Source organism: Staurois parvus, unplaced genomic scaffold, assembly GCF_062004578.1.
Source record: "Staurois parvus isolate SC_StPar_1 unplaced genomic scaffold, SC_StPar_1.0 ptg001447l, whole genome shotgun sequence".
Lineage (NCBI taxonomy): Eukaryota > Metazoa > Chordata > Amphibia > Anura > Ranidae > Staurois > Staurois parvus.
This window is the reverse complement of record NW_028319243.1, coordinates 94,491-109,805: the sequence shown is the minus strand read 5'-3', so window position 1 is coordinate 109,805 and position 15,315 is coordinate 94,491. Positions and strand designations below refer to the sequence as shown.

Below are 15,315 nucleotides of genomic sequence, written 5' to 3'. Positions count from 1 at the left end.
GATATGTGTGCCTTGCTTTTTATTGTTTGTGCAGTTACAAGATTCCCCGGTCTTAAGAGGACTGCAACACCTAGACCTTCCTGTCCGGATTGCATAGTGGTTCCAATTATCAGCTTCTCTGGGGGCTCCTAGTGCTATGGTGTCAAGTTTCCATGTCCTTAAAGCGGAGTTCCACCTGAAAAAAAAAAGTCAGCAGCTACAAAAACTGTAGCTGTTGACTTTTAAAATAAAGCCACTTACCTGTCCCTCAGTCCAGCGGTGTCCTCACCACGGCTGGTTTCACCGGCCATCTTCTCTCCCCAGCACCAGCATCTTCAGTGTGTTCACAGCTTGCGGCTTCACAGCCGGGTGCCCGCTGCGAATGCGCGAGAAGCGCTGCGCTTTGTGAATGGCTCTGTAGTCTTCCGGGATCTGTCACGTGTCCCAGAAGACTACGGGGAGGAAGGGGGAGAGGACAACTTCCGCTTCCGATCGCGTAGGAGATCGCAGCGGAAGTGGGTACCTGTCAAATTTTGGTATCCCCTCCCTCCCCCCTTCACTCCCCAAAGGTGCCAATCCTTAATAGGGATTGGGGGGGCAGAGACTGAAAGCGGAACTTCCCCTTTTGGTTGGAGATCCACTTTAAGTCAAGTTTTAAATAAAAATGTCCTCTATAAGCTGCCTGACAAATCGTAGACACCATAAGTTGCCAGTTACATAGTTAAGTTGAAAGAAGATGCATGCCTATTGATTTCGACCAATTGACAAAAATTATTTAAATTAAAGTGATTGTAAAGGTTGTCTTTTTTTTAAATAACAAATATGTCATACTTACCTGCTCTGTGCAATGGTTTTTCACAGAGGAGCCCTGAGCCCCTTCTTTTTGGTGGTCCTGGCTCCTCCCCATAGCCTCTTGCTATGGGGCACTGGAGCAGGCTAGCTCCCCAAGCCTCATTCCTGTGGATGGACATTGTCCATTCACACACAGAGCATGGCTCTTCCCCCCCCCCCTCTGCTCATTGGCTGACTGGCTGTGATTGATAGCAGCAGGAGCCAATGGCTCTTGCTGCTGTGTGAGCCAATGAGGAGAGAGAGACCCATGCACATCACTGGATCGAGATGGTTCTCAGGTAAGTATAGGGGGGGCTGGGGGTGCAGCTGCATCCATAAGCTTTTTTACCTTAATGCGTAGAATGCATTAAGATAAAAAACCTTTTGCCTTTGGAACCACCTTAAACACCTGCATTCTTGGAACCCTAGCCCATAGTTGATCCAGTAAAAATCAACAATCCTTACATAGCTCAGTCTTCCTGATCATCTAAGGCAGCCTTTATCATTTTTTTTTACCCCAGAGGGGCCCTTGAAATAATTTTCAGGTCTTGGGGAACCCCTGCAAAACCAATTCAGCTGCAAAAATGCCCCTTACATTGGTGGCCAGTGGGAAGAAAAGACCTTTACAGTGGTGCCATGAAGCTGGTTCTGCCAAGTGGCATTGGCCCTGGATCTATGCAGGCACCATCAAATGGGAGGTCAGTCAGCAACAGCTCAAGGAACCTCTAGCCATCTCTGGAGGAACCCCAGTGTTCCATGGAACCCTAGTTGAGAATGGCTGTCCTATGGCAACCAGATATTCGCTGAATCATAATAAATAACATTTAGTCAGTTATATATCACGTACCTGGTGATGGAGGCCAATGGAGAGAGGGCTTCCCTTGCGGCTAAGTTCCAGACTCCCCTGAGAGTGGGACAGCAGGAGTCTGGCCCAAAGTTTCACAGGTCGCCTGTAGGAGTGCTGGTTGGTGGTCCACTCAGAAGCACAGCTGGTGCACGGAGATAGGTCTGCAGACAGGAGGCGCCTGTGCGTGGTATGCAAGCCCTTCCGGGATTTGGATGTTTACTGGATAGTCGGTTCAAGCCAAGGTCAGGTACCAGGTGGGAATCAGAGCAGTCGTAGTCAGATGGGATAGCCGAGGTCATTAAGAGAGGAGCGAGAGAGAGAGAGAGAGAGTATCCGTAAGACAAGCCGAGATCAGATCAGATGTAAATCAGAGTAGACAGGTCCAGGAGCAAGCCGAGTCGGTAAAAGGAAATCACATGTCAGAACCACAGGAAACAGGAACCAGGAACAGGGCACGAAGAGCTAGAGATCATCCAGCAACCAGGGGAAGTGATGAGCCTCCTTATAAAGACTGTCTGGCCCCAGACTGAGGCTGATGTGTACTTCTGCGGCCATGTAGAGTATTGGCAGAAATGCCAGATCTTCCAGAACTCCTGCCATGGACAGGACCCTGACATATATTTTGTGCTTTTAGAAACACACCTAGTCTGTTCTTGAAGTAAACTGCAGAGCTAAAACAACCTGTGGAAGTTGATTCCACATTTTCATACCTTTTACCTTTTATCTTCCTCATTACCATGATTTTCTTGACTTGTCTCAGAAGCTGCCTGAAATACCCATCTTTCCAGGGACCTCATGATACCTACACTAGTATCTGTCACATGGCTTAGTCTTGGACATATTTATTTAGAACAGATGTACCTTAAATGGTAAATGACAGGAACTCTTTGTAATTTTACTTTACGGGCTCCTTCAGACTTGTGACACCCAATGCCACCCTTCCGAATAGGATGTTTGCCAGGCAGCTAGGAGGAGATATGTCACCTCTTCACCACCTGTTTTAACCTTTAAAAGGGTTAACCACCATGCTGTGTTAACCACCCTGAGTCCTGTTTTAGGTGGGAAGTCTGGGGACGACAAAATTGTGACTCATCTGCTTTTCATTTTTGCAGCGCAACAAATGATACCAACCGACAGTTGACTGTGAATGAAATGTACCTGGTGGACTCTGGAGGACAGTATCTGTGAGTATTCTTCAGAAGAATCTTCCTTTTAACTTCTTTATAATTAACCTATAAGAAGATTAAGTCATTTTTCTATATGATAATTCTCAGTTATAAAACCCAGCGTTTCTACTCACATGGGTAATACCCATGTAGGTATAAACCTTGGAGTAGGTTCATGGCACTCATTTGAACAGAGGAAGCCACTTGGATGAGTGGTGAAATATCTCCAACCATACAGAACAAGTCTAGTTCAATGTGACTAATACTAGCCACACCATAACCCATGAATGAGAACCATCAAAGACAAGCACAGGATAAGAAGCCTTTGTGTATCTGTAAATATTGTTTCTTTACAAAGTACTCTAATAATTTTCAATTCTGGAAAGGAACTTGGGGCCTCGGTCTGGATGGTCACTGTATAACCCCACCCATTGACTGTCCACATCTTCCTATTGTCTCATGATGTGATGGGTGGCCTCACTAGTCAACAGGAAGGTCAAAGTGATGGGAAAGTTTTATGGGGGTGGATAGATGACATTGGAGTTTTGAGGTGGAGATAGGGGACACTTTTTATCTAAATGCCAATGGTTTTCTGGCAATACTCCTTGGGTCATAAAAGGAATATTTGGATCTGGAATTGAAGTGCCACAATGGAAAGTTTGAGTCCAAAATGATGTTCCTTCCAATAATAAATTTAGTACAAAAGCCAATGTTTTTCGGGGACCAAACATCACCCCCTTTCATCAGGGATTGTGAAGGTATGGAATCAAAATGTGAGGAAAATGGTTTTTGGGAATGGTGTACTAACCCAGCAACACAGCCATGTTCAGCTGTTTGGGATGCCAACTGCATCAGCTGACAGTAGGGATGGCAAGATCTGTGTAGCTGCACATAGGAAACTGAGACCAGACTACATATGATTTAAGTGAATTATTTTCAGTGAAACAATACCCGATCCAAACACTGGTAAACAAAATACACAGCCAACATGAACACACAAGTGAACCATAACCAGCTGACAAAAATACCTAACAAACAACCTAAGTAACAGAAAGCCTAACTAGCAAATAACTATATACAATATATACAAAATGGGGAACACAGAAAAACAGGGCAATACCAGAGATGCAAAGAAGGGAGGTACAAAACCTGGGATCAGGCATGCATCATACATACTAGGGGGGGTACAACTGGGGAGGGTCAGTGGTGGAGAAGGATCTGGGGGTTCTGGTAGATCACAAGCTTAATAATGGCAGCAATGCCAAGTTGTGGTTTCTAAAGCAAGCAAAATCCTTTGTATTAGGAGAGGTATAGACTCCAGAGAGAGAGAGAGAGATAACCATGAGTAAAACCTCATCTGGAATATGCAGTTCAGTTTTGGGCACCAATTCACAAAAAGAACATTGGGGAACTGGAGAAAGTACAGAGAAGGGCAACCAAACTGATAAGAGGCATGGAGGAGATCAGCTATGAGGAAAGATTAGAGGAACTGAATGTATTCTCTACTGAGAAGAGGAGATTAAGGGGGGATATGATCTCCATGTATAATACATAAGGGGGGATATGATCTCCATGTATAATACATAAGGGGGATATGATCTCCATGTATAATACATAAGGGGGGATATGATCTCCATGTATAATACATAAGGGGGGGATATGATCTCCATGTATAATACATAAGGGGGATATGATCACCATGTATAATACATAAGGGGGGGATATGATCACCATGTATAATACATAAGGGGGGGATATGATCTCCATGTATAATACATAAGGGGGAATATGATCTCCATGTATAATACATAAGGGGGAATATGATCACCATGTATAATACATAAGGGGGAATATGATCTCCATGTATAATACATAAGGTGGGATATGATCTCCATGTATAATACATAAGGGGGGATATGATCTCCATGTATAATACATAAGGGGGGATATGATCACCATGTGTAATACATAAGGGGGATATGATCTCCATGTATAATACATAAGGGGGGATATGATCTCCATGTATAATACATAAGGGGGGATATGATCTCCATGTATAATACATAAGGGGGGATATGATCTCCATGTATAATACATAAGGGGGGATATGATCTCCATGTATAATACATAAAGGGGGATATGATCTCCATGTGTAATACATAAGGGGGATATGATCTCCATGTATAATACATAAGGGGGGATATGATCTCCATGTATAATACATAGGGGGGGGGGGATATGATCTCCATGTATAATACATAAGGGGGGATATGATCTCCATGTATTATACATAAGAGAGGGATATGATCTCCATGTATAATACATGAGGGGATATGATCTCCATGTATAATACATAAGGGGGGATATGATCTCCAAGTATAATACATAAGGGGGGATATGATCTCCATGTATAATACATAAGGGGGATATGATCTCCATGTATAATACATAAGGGGGGGATATGATCACCATGTATAATACATAAGGGGGGATATGATCTCCATGTATAATACATAAGGGGGGGATATGATCTCCATGTATAATACATAAGGGGGGATATGATCTCCATGTATAAATACATCAGTGGTTCATATAGTGAACTCAGTGTAGAGTTATTCACCCTGAGGTCATCACAGAGGACAAGGGGGCGCTCTTTACATCTGGAGGAAAATAAATTTATTCTCCAAATACAGAAAGGTTTCTTCACAGTAAGAGTAGTGAAAATTTGAAATAGACTCCCTCAAGAGTTGGTTCTGGCCAGCTCAGTGGATTGATGTGAAAAAAAAGCCTGGATTCTTTATTGGATACACAGAATATAACTGGATACTAATATTTATAGATAAAGTTGACCCAGGGAATATCCGATTGCCTCGGGGGATCAGGAAGGAGTTTTTTCCCCTGCAGGAGCAAATTGGACCATGCTTTGCTGGTTGCCTTCCTCTAGATCAACTGTGGATGTAGGATTATACATTTTTTAGGTTTTTTTATGGTTGAATTGGATGGGCTTTTGTCTTTTTTCAGCCAGACTAACTATGTAACTATGAATCAAGCTCAAGATATAACAGCAAGCATGCATCTAGTTGGAATGCAAATGCAAAACACTGTAGCGAAGTGTAATAGTAGAGAGAGTAAATACCCTCCCAGCAGCCAGCAGCCAAGTGGGGACTGATTACTGGAATCTGCTGGCTGCTGGGAGACACTCGCTGGTGGACATTGGAATTCCAACTCTCTATCCAGGTAACCACTGTGCAACCAGCCAGTGATCTAGGTCCTGACAGCAGCAGTCCATAGCAAAGATTTGGCATTTGGATTAAAGGTGGCAGGAAAGGGCAAAGTTTTGCTGTGGTTGAAATTGTTACAGAGAATCTTTACAGAGCATTCTGGGATATAAAATTTCTAGAGTGACGCTGGAAACACAAGGCTTGTCATGATTACTACCCCACTGGGTTGCTCTGGACCGCTCCAGAATAGATTTGGCTGTTATTGTACCACTGTAAGGTGAACCTCTGCTCCAGGGGCGGACTGACAATTCATGGGGCCCCTGGGCAATAGGGGACCATGGGGCCCCTGTGTCCTTGCCCATACTCAAAAAAGCCTATGAAAAAGGTACCAAGGGCATCTCATGGGGCCCCCTACTGACCCCGGGCCCTCGGGCAGTGCCCGAGTTTCCAAATGGTCAGTCCGCCCCTGCTCTACTCTAGTTTCAGGTCTGATGAAGAATGAACCAGGTTTTCCTCTACAGTTGCCCTGTATTTTACTTCATCCATTCTACTTTGAATACTATGAAGTCTCTAGACAACATGAAGCCACCAACATAGCATTTCTCTAAGGGGGAGATGATGCCCTCTGTGGGCTTTTATACCAGAGCTTTTCGCTAGGACCAAAATGTTATTCTCCAACCTGAGAATATTTTTCCCTGTATTTGTTGTGCCTCCCACATGTATTATGGAAAATTCTAAACAGGATTTGATGTGTTTTTCCAGCAAATGGATTTCATCTCCTTATTTTTCCATAAACCCTGGTTTGGTGGAGAAAAATCCCAGGTTTCTCCCATCTCAGCTGTGGATCTTTGCAGCTCCTTCAGAGTTACTGTTGACCTCTTTGTTGCTTCTCAGACAAATACTCTCCTCACCTGGTTACTGAGTTCTTAGTGAATGGCTTTGTCTAGGCAGTGTTACAAGTGTACAAATAAGAACAAAAGAAAGCACACCAACATTGCGCATTACCTCAGCAATACAAAGATTTTATTAAAATAAGATGTGTACTCACAAATGTAGTAGAAACTGACTTGATAGCATCATGAAGACCAAAGATCTTTGTAAACAACCCTGAAATAAGATATGGAGAAGCCCCAATCAGGGTTGGGTTAAAAAGATATGTACCCTTGGAGTACCATTCAACCCATTATTAAAAATGGAAAGAACTTGGTACACTTGTGACACTCAAGCAGGGGCGGACTGACCATTTGGAAACTCAGGCACTGCCCAAGGGCCCGGGGTCAGTATTGGGCCCCATGAGATGCCCCTGGTATCGTTTTCATAGGCTTTTTTGAGTTTGGGCAAGGACACAGGGGCCCCATGATCCCCTATTGCCCAGGGGCCCCATGAGTTGTCAGTCCGCCCCTGCACTAAAGAGAACATCTCCAGCGCGCAGAGCCCTAGATCCAGAACAGGTGGATAAATCGACCTCCGTAGAACCGTCCACCGAGGGATCAAAGGTTGTATATAGATATACATTTATACATATATACTGCATGTTGAAATGCATTTTTATTACAAAATATTTTACAAATATATACTAAATATATATAGAAATATATTTAAATATATTCTTCAGATTTCTTTTAACATATAAAAAAGTAATTTTTACATATTTTTTTACATATATTTGTAAATGCATTCCAAAAATGTAGATTTGTATTCTTAAAAACATACAGTATATTTTACATGTATTTTTAAAAAATGTTTTCATATATGTTGTAATAAAAAAGCATTTGAACATGCAGTATATATATATATATATATATATATATATATATATATAAATAGATAGATAGATAGATTATATATATAGATATATGTATATATTGTGGGAACTCGCTTCAAGTGGTAGAGCTTCTTCAAAGCACACGGCAACTCGCTTATTTTTTAAGGGCCTGTTTGCCCACTTTTATTTAAATGACAGTTCAATAACAAAGATTTCCCACGCAGGGGTATCCACCATCACACGAATTCAAATAATATTCAGCCTCCTGGCTTGTACGCAGTTTTAAGTCTGCCTCCTGCAGACTCTTCCCAAAGTATGGCACTAGCACACAGCTAGTCTGGCTTCCACCTCTCCTAGGTGTAGCCCACATGACTCCACGGAAGAGACCTCCTGTCTGCCAGGGTGGAGCCGCCTGACTCCTATCTGCCGGGGTGGAGCCCAGAATCATGGCCTGGCTTCCCCTAAAAGGCCTGCACACACCTGTGCAATCAGCACGCTGGCTGCTCCCAAAATATGGGCCCAGGATTGGAGATTTCATCCCTCCCAATTCTCTTAGAAATCTCCAGGCTACAGGTCCCAAAACAGGCTTTACCAACCAAAGAGGAAACTGATAAACCAGTTTCCTCTGCATTAGGAGATCTGCCTGGAGCCCCTCAACCTGTATGGTTGAGAATCCTGGGTCACCACTGTGATTTCCACCGTGGCAGGATACCGCACTGCCACAATATATATATATTTATTTTTTTGAAATATATTGAATACGGCCAAAATTGTAGCATTTTAAATATATGTCAATATATATGGGAAGAATATTTTTAAAATATATTTCACATATATTTTTCTTCCATGTGGGCATGCTCAGTTACTCTCTAAATTTTGGTGCTGTGCCGAAAGATTAGAGCCACTAGAGGCTGATCAGCTGACAGGGCCTCATGAACATCATGAACTCCCTTAGTCGTTAAACTCTCCTGGCAGCAGAAAAATGCTAAATGCGGCAGAAACGCAAATAAATGTAGTACTGCGTTTAGCTGTGTTTAGCCATGTTTAGAGCTTGGATGTTTATTCATTTGATTGGCCAGAGTATTTTCCATTGACATGGATAAATGCCCAAGAGCGGCTAGTGTTTAGCCACGTTTTGATGCGTTTAGTCACATTTACACACGGTTTTGCTGTGATTAGCATTTTTTGGCCAAAATGTTCCTCCCCTGAACGTGATTATTCTGCATTCAGAAGAGGAACGTTTAACTGCCCCTAAATTCTGCTGCTCCTAAACTTTGGTAAAAGCCTATGTGTACATGGACACATTGGCTTTTGTTGAGGTGAGTTCAGGGGATTTGGCAAAAAAATACCAAAAGCTCCTAAACTCATGTTTAGGAGCATCAGTGTACATGAGGCCTAAAGATTTACTGCTGCTCAGGGGCTCCAGACTTTAGCAAAATGGCAGCTTCCAGCAAGAAGAAACAGGAGCTTTGCTGGAGGCAATTTACAGCACACACTAATTTTGGTACAGGGGCGGACTGACCATTTAGAAACTCGGCACTGCCTGAGGGCCCCGGGTCAGTAGGGGGCCCCATGAGATGCCCCTGGTACCTTTTTCATAGGCTTTTTTGAGTTTGGGCAAGGACATGGGCCCCATGATCCCCTATTGCCCAGGGTCCCCATGAGTTGTCAGTCACCCCTGTTTTGGTAACATGATTATTAATGTGGAATGTACAGTCTATTCCTTGCTAAAGATATTGTTATGGGTAAAGTTCCACTGTAAACTAGGCTAATATTTATTGTTTTATAGTGATGGAACGACTGACATTACAAGAACCGTTCACTGGGGGAAACCTACTGCTTTTGAAAAAGTATGTCTATTCAACACAACCGGCAAGTCAACTATTCCATGGTCAGAGAAGTTCTCAGACAGTGAAAATGTAAAGGGTTGAACAGCAATTCTTTGGTTTATATAGCCAAAAATATATCAAAAACATGTTTTCAGTTCCCACAGGCCCCTTTCAGACGGGGTGGATGCGTTAGCGTGATCCACCTGCTCAGTGGGGAATCTCTCCGCTGATCCCCACTGAGCAGGCGGATGACAGGTCTGCTGTAAAGCAGACACAGACACTGCAAGCTGATTTCAATGAGACAGTCGGATGGAAATGGAACATCTGTCCGTTTCCACCCAATTGTCATCCAATCCGCTGGACATATGGGGAACGGATCCCCAACCGCTTGTTTTTGGTGTACAGGATCGGATGCCGGCCATAGAAGTCTATGGATGGACCAATCGGGTCCACCTGAAAGGAGCCATAAAGATATAAAAATTGGCACTGTTTAAGTTTGGTTTACGGTTAAAAAAATACAGGTGTACCTTGGTTTATGAATTTAATGTGTTCTCCGGGACGTTTCGTATTGCGAAAAATTCATAAACCAATATGCGGTTTCCCATAGGAATGCATTGAAAAACAATTAATCCATTCCGGAGGTCAGAAAAAAGTTAAAGAAAAAATCACTGTCAGTATAGGTCAGTGGCGGTTTTTAAATGTAATTTCCGGCTTTTTTTTTCCTTCACTATAGCTCACAGAATAAGCTGTCACTTTCCCCCCAGCTAAAAGAAACAATGTTTCCTTTTAGTTTGTTTCCCGAAATAAAAAACAATGTTTCCTTTTAGTTTGTTTCCCGAAATAAAAAACAATGTTTCCTTTTAGTTTGTTTCCCGAAATAAAAAACAATGTTTCCTTTTAGTTTGTTTCCCGAGATAAAAAAAACCCAATGTTTCCTTTTAGTTTGTTTCCTGAAATAAAAAAACAATGTTTCCTTTTAGTTTGTTTCCCGAGATAAAAAAACCCAATGTTTCCTTTTAGTTTGTTTCCCGAGATAAAAAAAAACAATGTTTCCTTTTAGTTTGTTTCCCGAGATAAAAAAAAAATGTTTCCTTTTTAGTTTGTTTCCCGAGATAAAAGAAACAAAGTATCCTTTAGCTCCGGGGAAAGTGACAGCTAATTCTGTGAGCTATAGTGAAGGAAAAAAAAAGCCAGAAATTGCATTTAAAAATCAGCACCGACATACACTTCGTAATGCAAAAAAAATTTCTACCAAGGCATTATTTTCAATGAATTTTCATTCGTAAACCGAGGTACACCTGGAGAAATAAAAGTTTGATTAACTGTAGTTTGACCAAAATTCGCAAAACTCCAAAATTTGAAATTAGACCTTGAAGTCCCATTGAATATATTGCGCTCTGAAAAAGTGTGCACTACAGAGCGGCAAACAATGCCGAATGATAAAGAATGGTTTTGGGAAGCTCCTGGCATCCTGCCTAATGAGATAATGGGGCCAAAAAAACCTGACCAGGGACACTAAAGGACTTATTAAAGCAGAGCTGCAGTCAAAATTGAAAAAAAATAAAAGTCAGTAGCTACAAAAACTGTAGCTGCTGACTTTTAAAGACAGTCACTCACCTGTCCCTCGGTCCCTCGGTGTCCTTACCGCAGCCGGTTTCACTGGCCGTCTCTCTCTCCCCGGCATCTTAAGTGTGGGCACTCAGATACAGAGGCGTCCCTAGGGTTGGTGTCACCCCTCCAGAGAGGAAGGAGCGGTGCCGGTGTAGCTGTAAAATGAGTATCCAGACCGTGAAGATATGTATCTCCTGAAGCAACTGCGCATGTGCCGGTTTCAGGCCGAAGAAGTCAAACTCCGACTTTAGCACAGAGCTGCCACAGTTAACCCCTTACAGGCTGCAAACCACTGAAGCTGATCCCACGGATCACTATGGGTTGCAAGATAAATGCACATTTTTTTACCTGCAAAAAAATGTGTATTTATTATTTTTGTCCAAATGTGAACTTATCCTTTAAGTAGCAGAGGGGGTTGTTAATCAGTTTCAGCTGCTTTGGTGTTAATTAAATTCAAACAGGTGCACTCGATGGCAACAATAAGACGACCCCCAAAACAGTAATTGTTTTACAGGTGGAGGCCACTGACATTTTTCCCTACTCATCATTTCTTACTGTTTTTCACTCGTTTTGCATTTGGTTAGGGTCAGTGTCACTACTGGTAGCATGAGGCCATACCTGGACCCTACAGAGGTTGCACAGGCAGTCTAACGTCTCCAGGATGGCACATCAATACGTGTCATTGCCAGAAGGTTTGCTGTGTCTCCCAGCACAGTCTCAGGAACATGGAGGAGATTCCAGGAGACAGGCAGTTACTCTAGGAGAGCCGGACAGGGCCGTAGAAGGTCCTTAACCCATCAGCAGGACCGGTATCTGCTCCTTTGTGCAAGGAGGACCAGGATGAGCTCTGCCAGAGCCCTACAAAATGACCTCCAGCAGGCCACTTGTGTGAATGTCTCTGACCAAACAATCAGAAACAGACTTCATGAGGGTGGCTTGAGGGCCCGACGTCCTCTAGTGGGCCCTGTGCTCACTGTCTGGCACCATAGAGCTCGATTAGCATTTGCCATTGAACCCCAGAATTGGCAGGTCCACCACTTGCACCCTGTGCTTTTCACAGATGAGAGCAGGTTCACCCTGAGCACATGTGACAGACATGAAACGGTCTGGAGAAGCCGTGGAGAACATTCTGCTGCCTGTAACATGGTTCTGCATGACCGTTTTGGTGGTGGGTCAGTGATGGTCTGGGGAGGCATATCCATAGAGGAACGCACAGACCTCTACAGGCTAGACAATGGTACCCTGACCGCCATTAGGTATCGGGATGAAATCCTTGGACCCATTGTCAGACCCTAAGCCGGTGCAGTGGGTCCTGGGTTCCTCCTGGTGCACAACAATGCCCGGCCTCATGTGGGGGGAGTATGCAGGCAGTTCCTGGAGGATGAAGGAATTGATACCAATGAATAGCCCCACGCTCGCCAGACCTAAATCCAATAGAACACCTCTGGGATATTATGTTTCGGTCCACTGCTTAAAGGAACACATACCCCCCTCGGCTTCTAGAAAGCTACAGGATTAGAGAAGCAGTGCAGGGATGCTTGTTATATTGAGTTTATTGTCTAACTTTTATCTTCTAGGAAACTTACACTCGGGTCCTGATGGGGAATATTGAACTGAGTAGACTTGTATTCCCACCACAAACATCGGGTAAGTTCACATGGGCAATAAAATGATCTAACGCTTAATGTTTGTTCATTTAACTGTAATGAGGAGGTTTTGTGACGTACCAATTCATGGTCACATGGCTTGAAGTCACCACAGAATTACATCAGAGTGCTGAGTCAATGTAACTCTGCCGCGACTGCAGGTCATGTCTCCAGTCAAAGTGTAAAAAAAAAAATGTTAATATAACAAACGGTGATGCAGACCTGTTTTGGATAACATGACCTAAAGCTGGTTTGCAGATATGTTCACATTTCCCATCATCCCCACTACCCTTAGCCCAGCTGAAGTTCCACATGCTCATCGAAGTCCCAGCTATGCTAGAGTTTTGGGGGCCTGTTTTGCTGAACATCTCAGGAACTAATTAAGGGATTTCACCAAGGATCTGATCTAGAGAGTTCTCAGGAGAAAAGTCAGGTTGATATTGGAAGGAGGTATCCCCAGGTGTAGGTGGGGTGCAGTGTGGTGCAAGAAGAACAATTCACACAGTCAGGTGTAGTGAAGAACTTGTAATGAAATAAAACAGCAACAGTTCACAACGAACTTGGTGGGAAAAGTGCCCAACCGGCTGCCCTCACGTTTTCCAGTAATGTGAAGAGAGCAGGTATCAGCCGGACTGACAGTGTCTGTTAAGAGAGCACAATATGGCCTGGCCATCTTGTGCCCAGATCTGAAGAGGTCCAAAAGAGAGGCATCCCTACACCTTCCCTCCTACTCAGGAACCTTTCCTTTAAAGCCAGTGTTGTCCCTAACAAGTGGGATACCTGTCCCTACTTTACCAACTTGCAAAAAGCGCACCAAGCCTGGGAGCCAGGGCCTTAAATAAGCTCTGCCTGACCCAAGATGGCTGCTAGAGTCACATGGGGCGGCAGAATCCAATAGGATAGCTTCCCCAGTGACCCAGGAAACCATACAGGAACCCTGTTCCTTTTGACTTCCTCTGTAACAACAGGGCCACTGCAGAAGAGCTCCACTTGCCGCGCAGAAAGTAGACTGCACCTGCTTAGAAAGGGACATTGTGAGTACTAATCTGAGTGTAGTGACTGTTGCACCTACTATCCTTTGAGCATAGGTGCTTGAGCATGCATGGACTGGGACATTTCTTGATGTAGCGTCCTCTAGTGATAAGCTTTGTTATTTTTGCTAGTCAGAGGCTGAGTAGCAGCCTGGGATGAGTCAGCCTGGGAGTGAGGTAATTGGTTCACCTCAGGACAGGCTGGGAGACTCTACAGGTCAGGGCTTCTGGAGCCCTCCCACTCTTCCAGAAACTGCTTGAACTTTCTGGAAGAGGGCCGGAGAAGGGGAGGAGGCCCAGGGAACTTGGCCAATCCTCAGGCAGAGGCTGGGCATAGTGGCCAAGGGCAACCCTTAAATATGGCAGAGCCTGTGCAGCAGAGGAGTCAGGTGAAGAGAAGACTGGAGTGTGGAGCCTGGGAGGGGGCCCCAGGAAGGGGAGCCTACCTACAGGCTGGTTGCGGGACAGGGGGATCTCCATTATTCCAAGTCTTCTAGGGAGGACATCCTGTACAGCCAGGAAGAAGCCAGCCCAGCGTAAGGCCCGAAAGCAGCCACAACCCACCAAGCTAACAGGACAGTGCTAGTACTTCTACATCCCCTGGGCCAGATAAAGGGAAAAAGTGGTTAGGTGCAAGACCCAACTAGTTCTCATCCAGGACTACTTAATTGCCAGACCTTGGATTCCCTTGCCCAGGGATAACCTCTGGGGTCTGAGGAGGTACACCAAACGACCAAAGGGGACTTCAGTGCTCCTTAAAGAGACAGTGCTGTATTTCTGATCCAATTTTTGTACAGTGTACAGGTTGCAAAGAAGTTTGTCCTCAAGTTTAACTGTTCTTTGGGCATCCCATATACCACTATACCCCATCCAAGTTATCAAGCCCTAATAAAAGCCACAAAAACAAGCTCAAGGTCTGTTTTACTGACTCACTGACTTAACTTTGTGTGAAGATGTGCAAAATGTGTGTTGCTTGGCCCTGCAACACTTAGGGGGACCAAAACAAAACTCAGCGGCTCCTGTGGGGGTAGCACTACATTAGGATGTCTCAATGCTGCCCATCCCCTTGTTTTCTACCAAAGGATCTGTTCTAAGAAGTAGTGACAAAGTAAAGTATTACTAGCAGGGGCGGACTGACCATTTGGAAACTCGGGCACTGCCCGAAGGTCCGGGGTCAGTAGGCGGCCCCATGAGATGCCCCTGGTACCTTTTTAATAGGCTTTTTTGAGTTTAGGCAAGGACACAGGGGCCCCATGATCCCCTATTGCCCGGGGGCCCCATGAGTTGTCAGTCCGCCCCTGGTTACTAGAGTATCCCACAGCTCCCTGTGCCCCATCTACGTATATTCAGAAATAAATTTCAAAAAGGCAAACCCTGGACTGCTCATTG

General features: G+C 44.1%; 1 protein-coding gene across 1 annotated transcript in view; it reads left to right on the top strand.

The window, feature by feature from the left end:
- Positions 1-15,315, top strand: part of XPNPEP2 (X-prolyl aminopeptidase 2) — a 128,425-nt gene that overhangs the window by 95,260 nt on the left and 17,850 nt on the right. Inside the window, exons 14-16 of the mRNA XM_089662247.1 lie at positions 2,770-2,841; positions 9,599-9,659; positions 12,827-12,896. Of these exons, the coding sequence (XP_089518373.1) occupies positions 2,770-2,841; positions 9,599-9,659; positions 12,827-12,896 (203 nt within the window). The remainder of the gene's footprint in view (positions 1-2,769; positions 2,842-9,598; positions 9,660-12,826; positions 12,897-15,315) is intronic.